Here is an 8651-nt window from a genome sequence, read left to right as displayed (position 1 = left end):
AGGTGCAGAATCCGGCATTTGGACTTGTTAAATTTCATCCCATTAATCACTGCCCAATGCTCCAACCTATCTAGATCACTCTGCAAGGTCTTTTGTCCCTCAAGAAAGTCAACAGCACCTCCCAGTTTGGTATCATCAAAGCAAACTTCCTTATGGTGCATTCAACTCCTGCATCCAGGTCATTGATAAATATATCGAACAGGACTGGCCCTAGAATTGAACCCTGAGGAACACCTCTGGTGACCGGTTGCCAGTCAGATGTAGCCCCATTCACTACAACCCTTTGAGCTTTGCCCTTCAGCCAGTTCTTCACTGATAAGCACAGTGAACCTGCTCATCTCACAGCTGGACAGCTTGTCCAGAAGGATGCTGTGAGGGACAGTATCAAAAGCCTTACTAAAATCCAGAAAAACTACATCTAATGTCTTCCCTTCATCCACTAGGTGGGTGACCTTATGGAAGGATATCAAATTGGTTAAACGGAACTTTCCCTTTGTTGAACCCATGTTGACTGTGCCTGATGATTGTGTTGTCTGTTAAATGCCCTTCAATAGTGCTCAGTGTGATCTTTGTAATTTTTCCAGGAGCCGAGGTTAGACTAACAGGTCTGTAGTTTCCTGGGTCTTCCCTCACACCCTTCTTGTAAATTGGAATAACACTGGCTAGCTTCCAGTCAGCAGGGACCTCCAGGAAGAAAAGCTTCCTGTGTTGGCAGCATACAATCATAGAATGAGGTAGGATGGAAGGGGCCTCTGCATGTTACTTGGTCCAATGGTCTACTTAAAGCAAGACCAAAATAGAGCAGGTTGCTTGTGGTCTCTTGCAGTCAAGTTTTGAGTATCACCAAGGATGGAGATTTCACAGCCTCTCTGGACAGCCTGTTTCCCTGTTTGACTACATGATGATGAAAAAAGTTTCCTGATACCTAATTGGAATTTTCCTTGTTAGCTATGCCTGTTGCCTCTCATACTTTGATGGTTCAAGAGGAGTCTATCTTTTTCATACCTTCCCTTTTAAATAGCTGAAGACAGCTGTAGCCTTCTCATCTTAAAACTGAACAGACTCGGTGCTCTCAGCCTCTTCTCATGTGCCATGTGGTCTAACCTCCATATCATCTTGGTGTGATGAAATGGATGTGCAGTGGCGGGTCAAACTCTTATATCTGTGGGAGGTGTTATTTTGCATTCTTTATCTTAGGAACAGTTCAGACTTGTGATCAAATACATCTAGTGAAATACAGTGTGGTACCAAGATGGTTTCTGATAGAGGATTGTTTCTGTTGTAACTGGTGGCTTCTTAATTATTCTTCATGCTGACTTGTATGAACTTCTTTGTAAATTTAGTGTTGCTACTTCCTTTTGGAAAGGTACACTTTTTCTTTGAAATTCTGGCTGTGGTGAGATGAAGGACCATAGTAAATCAGAATTAGGATTGAATGAAGTTATTACCCGATACTGTTTTGCAGGTGTTTCAAGTACTGAATGAAAAGAAGCAGCTGTATGCTGTCAAATATGTGAATCTAGAGGAAGCTGACCAACAGACTGTTGAGAGCTATAAGAATGAAATTGCTCATTTGAGTAAACTGCAGCAACATAGTGATAAGATCATCCGCCTCTATGGCTAGTGAGTAAACACTAATTTTATTAAACCTGTATCTTTTGATATAAAGAAGTTGCCTTAAAATTTAACTTAAGTGTATTCATTTATTTTTAGTGAAATTACTGATTCATATCTACTTCATTTATTTTTAGTGAAATTACTGATCATCATATCTACATGGTAATGGAGTGCGGAAATATTGATCTCAATAGCTGGCTCAAAAAGAAAAAAAACATTGATCCATTGGAACGAAAGAGCTATTGGAAAAATATGCTGGAAGCTGTTCACACAATCCATGAATATGGTATTCTAAAATAATTCTAGGTATTTGTATAGGTTATATGGCAGAGATATAATATGAATGTCTTTAAATTTTGGAGGTGGTACTGCTCTTAGTTTTGATGCAAGCGTAGTGATCTTCAAAGATGGGTATTTACTGTATTGTGAAAAAAATTTTCAGTGAAATGAAAGATGAGTAAATCTTGATGCAGAGGTAGACTTACTTTGCTAACTCAAAGGAATCTCCAAGTATCACTGTCATATAATACTTTCTATTTACTTGCAACAGCCAGAAAATCATCTTTTCTGTATTAGACTACGTTGTATATTCCCGATACTGCTTGTTCTCCGTTAGACTCAAATTTCAGCCACTTAACCTCTCCAAAGAAGCTTTGACATTAAAGACAGCTTTTACACAGCTTTGTCATCTTTACTTTGACATAGTGTTTCAGCTTTTTCTCATAGTTCTTCAGGCCTTCCTTTCATCTTTACCTATGTAATTGAAGCGCATGCATCTGTATTCTGTTTGGCTGTATAGCATAAAGGAGAGAGCAGATTTGGATCTTTTTCCTATTTAAGAAAAAGTGGAGAGACCTGTACGTGTAGCAGAGTATCACCTCTTCACAGCACAAGAACGCTAGAACATTCAATAACATAGAAAGACAGCAAAATCTACTAAAACCCAGGCTACATACTACGTGATGTGTCCTTGAAACAAACAATTTTGCAAAATATAAAGATGGAATGGTTAATTAGATGGATAATAACCAAAATTCATAATAAATCATGTAAGTAGGGTTTGTGAGAGGTCAGTCGTATGTAATCCTCAGTGAATGGTACCTTTGAGATTAGGAAGCAGAAAACATCAGACTAAGCAATATAATTCTTTTATTTTAAGTACCTGCTTAGCTAATTCTTTAAGAGATTGCTACAGGAGTGGAGAGGCCATTGAAATGATCCAGAACAGCAGTTCAGTACGGTAGTGTGCTCATACAGCTAGAGGGCCTATCCCTAACTGAGAGAAACTATGCAACTCAAGTCTCTTGGAGCTATTTTGGGGTGCCTGCAGATTTGAATAAGTGGTAATTCAAACTATAAACTCATGCAAGTCTTAACTGTTTAAAAAGAAATGGAAATACTTTTATGAAATCCACAAAGAATAATTGGGTTTTGGCCAGGTAAAGCTGATCTGCACCTTCTCTCTGTGCAAGGGTTATGGGAATTGAGCAATAAAGCCCCCATACTTCAGTAGTAACTTGGATTGACTAAACCTGGATTGATTTTAAACTCTATTTTACAGGCATTATTCACAGTGATCTGAAGCCAGCAAACTTTCTGATAGTTGATGGAATGTTAAAACTAATTGACTTTGGCATTGCAAACCAAATGCAGCCAGATGTGACAAGCATCATTAAAGATTCTCAGGTGAAATACTTCTGGAAAATTGATGTGCATTTTTCTGTAAAGTGCTATAGTACTTGCTGATTATGTTGATTAATGTAGTAACTTAAATGAGTACTGGAATTTTATGCTGAATGGTTTTATATGTATATATAAATATTCATATATATGAATTTTTAGATGTTTTTATTGAACGGAATAACAGTGGCCTTCAGCCTTAATAGAAACAAATTTTCAAGATGCTTTTCAGTGCTTTGAGACAAAAATCTAACTTTTTTATCAAGTGAGTTAAATTAAGTGCATGCTTCACTTAAAGGAATTTTTACATTTTTTTATGGCTAGGTTGGCACAATGAATTATATGCCTCCCGAAGCAATAAAAGATATGTCTTCCTATGGAGAAAATGGGAAATCTCGATCTAAGGTAACATGATCTTTTTTCTCTTACTCCCTTCATGTTAAAAAGAAGGTAATTCAGGCATCTATCTGAAGTCTTAGTTTTCTCAAAATCTTCCACTGAAACTAGAACACAAGGAAATCCGTTGTGCCACAATGAAGGTGGGCAGAGATTGAAGGTTAACCTCAACAACCTAAAAGTATTTTGCAGATGGTGTTTAGAAAAATGTAAGTGCTGAATTAATGAGTAAATTTGAAAGCAGAACAGATGCACAGGCTTGGGCGTTGGAGAAGCTGATAGTAACAATAATGATATCTAAACTGATAATAAATGTAAAAATATTTTTAAATCCATTTTTATGGAGAAATATAAAAGTCTTCCACTATGTTATCAGTGTGAATGGCATTGAACAGCAATATAGAGCACAGTGAAATGCATGCAGCCTTTCACGTATCGGAGGCTGTACTGATGACTAATGTTACAAAAGTCTTTTGAGCATGTTAAGAGTCCACCACACTGTGCATCTCTGACAAGTCCTTCTTTGCACTGAAATCACTCCAGGCTAGAGCTTTCAGGGGGTGTTTCTGGGAGGATCTTCCATGGAGTCGAGTGAGAGAATCATTCCTCAGTCACTTCTTGGTTGCCTATTGTGCTGCTTATGCCCTTTTGTTTTAGCTTCGTTCTGCCAAAAACTGGTGGAGCTCTTATGGTGCTGCTAGCTGCTACACAGCTACATTCTGCATAAATAACTCTGGCTTAGAAATCTTTTTCTGAAAGGAAGAGAATTTGCTTTTTGATATAATCCATTGTTAGTATGTTTGCTTAAACAAGATATGATGATGCTTGCGTCATTGTCATATTTTTGAATTCTTTTAAGTGAGAGGCAGGTTTTGCAAGAAATGTGAAACCTAATAAGGTATTTTAAAAGTGATACAATGAAGTCTAGTATTTTAGGGGACACATGGATGAGTTCTGTGTATCCTATTAATTTTTCTATGCTACAGAGTACTGTGTATTGTAGAACTTTTTATAACTTCACCAGGCAATGGAATGTGAATGATGAGGAAAGTACTGAAGGAAAGCAATTTCACATTGGCAGTCAAACTTCAGTTAAGGGGTACATAGTTTTGTGGAAAGGTATTAAAAATAATAATCCATATTCATATGTATGTGCATATACACACTAAAGATTGTGACTTTTTAACAGTTGAATGGAAGTATTATGATGTATAATAGATAATAAATAAGAACACAATCTTGTCTTTCTAAACACAGAATAGAATGTTTTATAGATGGATTTCTTTTGTTAAGGCTGATACTTTTTACCTTTAAAAGTTTTACCTTTACATTTTTAAAAATTGCATGCAAAGTGCAGACTTGTTCTGGAGCTCACTCATCTAAGCAAAAATCTAACCATTGTGCTGGGAGTCAGGCGCTCTGTGTGCCTCTTTCCCCACCTCCCCCCTCTCCCCTACTCCCCCAACCTAAGGTGCTTTTCTTAAAGTGTTTCAGCTTCAACAGGAGAAGTGGAAACTCCTCCTGTAAGGAACAGCCCAGGTGTGGTGGTTGATGTCTGGATCTGAATCCTTTAAACCCAGAGGAACTGAACTATGGCTTCCCACTTTGGGGACATAGCTGTGATGTCTCACTGGTTTCTGGATTGAATTAATTTAGTATGCTTTTATTTGTATTTACTCATAAATCCGATACTAGAATCTTGCTGCTCAACTTATTGAGGACTACCTTTAATTTTATTTTAAGTTAGTTGTTCAAGTAATTTGATTTTCAAAGATAATTAATAAAAGTAGCTTTCTTACGGAATATTACTGAATGAAGCCACATCACTGTCTTAGTAGATAATGGCATGCTGTCTTGGTGATTTTGTGTGATAGTTACTAAGATCTGTTATCCAATGTAAAATAGATATACTGTTAAATGAAATGACTGTACAATTATATGATAAATTGACTGAAGGGACAGTTCCTCAAATAAGGAGTAATAATAATTGTTTTGTTTTTATATTAGATAAGTCCCAAAAGTGATGTGTGGTCTTTGGGATGCATTTTGTACTGTATGACATATGGAAGGACTCCATTTCAACATATAACAAATCCAATTAATAAAATGCATGCTATCGTTGATCCTAGTTATGAAATAGAATTTCCAGATATTGCTGAGAAGGATCTTCAAGATGTGCTAAAGGTAATTGTCGCTTAAGATTCATCTTGATTCAAATAATGGTAACTTCTTTATTTAAAGCATATTTTCTTAAACTGAATGAGTTGTGCTTGAGAAACTTTTTTCACAAATAAATGCTCACTGCTACTTGTAGTAACAGGCCTTATTCCAAAAGAAGACTTAATGAAGCTAGAGCTACTTCATATAGTTTCCATAGTAAAAGTCTATTTTCAGCTTAGTAGCAAATAAACAAGTAAATACTGAAAGCAGTCTGGCATAACTCCTTTGGCTGAAAAACCCAAAGTAAATACAGTAACTTCTGTACTTGCCATCCCTTTTCCTCACCCTGCATATTTGTCTGCTTTTGAAACTTGGCCTATGCTTTTACTCAAGCCCTAATTGTGTTGTTCAGCAGGTAACAAACTGAAATCCAGAAACACTTATCCCCCTTAACTTTCATATTTCAGTGTCATTTTGTGTCATTCAGAGTAAAAGAATATTGTAGATTCTGGTCTTCACCTCTTCAGACGTTGTTGCTTGAGTAAAACAGGATGCCAAACTTCACTCTGAAGATAATTGCTAATGAAGGCCGTTAGGTTAATCTGCTACTGTATTTTGCATTGAGTCTTTCTGAGTATGTAGTTTGGCAGTAAGAAGTTCTGACATGCATCTATAGGGTCTTTTAAATATCCTCACTGTTAATTCTTAGGAAAATTCTTAATTTATAGGCAAAGCATTCTTCTTTTTTTCATTTGCAGCGCTGTTTAATAAGAAATCCTAAACAAAGAATATCTGTTTCCGAGTTGCTGATACATCCCTATGTTCAAATTCAAAGTCATTGTCAAACAGGTACACTTATTTTAAAATACATTTTTATTAAATAGTATTTATAATTCTGTTTAAGAAAACAAAATGCTTTACTCTTACATGTACTTTCCACTTGCTGGCGTAACAATCTATTTTGCTTGGTGCCTATGTATGTTTCAGAAAAGACTTTGGTATTTTAATTCTTAAACTCTTCATTTCAAAACTGACTTTTTGTATACCTCTTGCAAACTGCACTGGTAATTTATACATAGTTGTATACAACTTTAGCATAATTCTAAATTAACTGCAGGTGTTCCAAATGCAAAAGGAACAGCAGAGGAAATGAAACGTATCCTTGGCCAGCTTGTTGGTTTGAATTCTCCCAACTCTATTTCTAGAGCTGCTAGGGTAAGTAAATGTTCTTTTCTGTTTTCTTTGGTAGCACATGTTCATGCAAACAAAGGTTAGAATGTTTGGCAGTGAAAGCTGAAAGGATACATATATCAAAGCTTTAACCACAGCTGGAAAAACATTACACATTGTAGTGCTTTTGTTTGCAAGTGTGCAGAATCTCTCCACATCCTTCTGAATGGGAAGGGTTGAAAGGATGATGGTAATCTTGATTTTAGCTTTTTCTTTCCTTTCCACCTCCCAGTATATCTGTATTGCTTTATTTCCAAATCCCCCACTGCCCCAGCATCTCCTCTCTAAAACAGTCCTTACTGTGCTACTTTGCTTTTAAGCTGCCCAAAAACTGTAGTAGGTCTTCTAATTTAAGAACCATCATTATGGAAAAATGATCTAAATCGATCTGTCAAGTGTGCAAGCTTTTGGACGGCAACTGTTCCTACTTCCTGGAAGTTGCTGAACTGTTAATGCATCACTATGTGTAAATTAGTCCCTGTATGTTGAGGTATTATGATTCCAGCCTCTCGGTTTACTGACTGAAAGAGAAGCTTGGTAACTCTTCACCAGCTCGGTTCTTTCCACCTGTCTCTCAGAAGAGGTGATGATGGTCAAATATGTAATAAGTTGAGATGGAATGCTAAGCTGCTTTCATGGGGAAGAAAGCAAATTCAGTATGCATAAAGTAAATCTCAGTAAGTTTATTTACACTTACACTCCTAGTTATACCTGATTTTTTTTTTTTAAATATGGGGGTGAACAAGAGATTATCCTTTTAACAATATTGTGATGTGGCTATGTTTGTGGCCGCTGATTTTCCTCTCTCATATAAAGCTTGCTCACCCTGAGTATGCAAATACCCCGCTCTTCCGTACTGGTGTTTCCACATCAGAGGCAATTAATGGAGTAAACTTGATCTTAAATCTTGGTGATTAGTTTGTTCTCTGCCAACTTGTGAAGCTCTATACCTTTGCTCATGCTGCTAAGTCAGTGTATGTGGTTTCTTTTAGGTGCTACATTGCATTACAACTGGTACAACTATGCTGTCTTAAGTGTATCTTTATTTTCTGATTTGAGAGAGAAATTTTAGTATGAAATTTGGAATATTTCAGTATGTGATGACTTATTTCAAGTGCTAAAGTTTGTTATAAGGATATAGTTTGAATTCATGTGCAATACAACTGTGTTCACCTCAATACCTGTGTTTTTATTAACTTTCAGACTTTATATGAACAGTGCAACAGTGGTAAAAGTCTTGATGTATCAGCATTTGCAAAACTTGGGAGTCAAAAATCATGGACAACAAAATGATGTACTATTGTTCAGGATGCAACAGAGATGTCTGGTCTGTTCAAAAAATATTTTGTGCTGCTAGCTTTTAAAAGGACACTCAGCATAAAGTTCACATTTTAAAATGTTCTTTGTGTCTTCTGATAATGCTTGCAGATCATTAAAAAGAATTTAATTGAATGCTTTTCACTGTGGGCTGTTTCACTCTTTGCATGCCACTTGAATTGAACAATGAAAATTGCTGGTTGGTGATTATGGTCTTTGTTACTTACAAAGAACTACAGCGTTTGGAGTAC

General features: G+C 36.4%; 1 protein-coding gene across 1 annotated transcript in view; it reads left to right on the top strand.

Annotated features, from left to right (window-relative positions):
* TTK (TTK protein kinase) overlaps nucleotides 1–8376 on the top strand; it is a 34058-nt gene extending 25682 nt beyond the window's left edge. The window contains exons 14-21 of the mRNA XM_009282719.1: nucleotides 1466–1623; nucleotides 1752–1903; nucleotides 3179–3303; nucleotides 3622–3702; nucleotides 5701–5877; nucleotides 6612–6702; nucleotides 6971–7068; nucleotides 8287–8376. Of these exons, the coding sequence (XP_009280994.1) occupies nucleotides 1466–1623; nucleotides 1752–1903; nucleotides 3179–3303; nucleotides 3622–3702; nucleotides 5701–5877; nucleotides 6612–6702; nucleotides 6971–7068; nucleotides 8287–8376 (972 nt within the window). The remainder of the gene's footprint in view (nucleotides 1–1465; nucleotides 1624–1751; nucleotides 1904–3178; nucleotides 3304–3621; nucleotides 3703–5700; nucleotides 5878–6611; nucleotides 6703–6970; nucleotides 7069–8286) is intronic.
* The last annotated feature ends 275 nt before the right edge of the window (nucleotides 8377–8651 follow it).

The sequence above is a fragment of the Aptenodytes forsteri genome, unplaced genomic scaffold (genome assembly GCF_000699145.1).
Source record: "Aptenodytes forsteri isolate BGI_AS27 unplaced genomic scaffold, ASM69914v1 Scaffold245, whole genome shotgun sequence".
Classification (NCBI taxonomy): Eukaryota; Metazoa; Chordata; class Aves; order Sphenisciformes; family Spheniscidae; genus Aptenodytes; species Aptenodytes forsteri.
The sequence above is the reverse complement of the archived record's forward strand: the minus strand, read 5'-3'. Positions and strand labels throughout refer to the sequence as shown.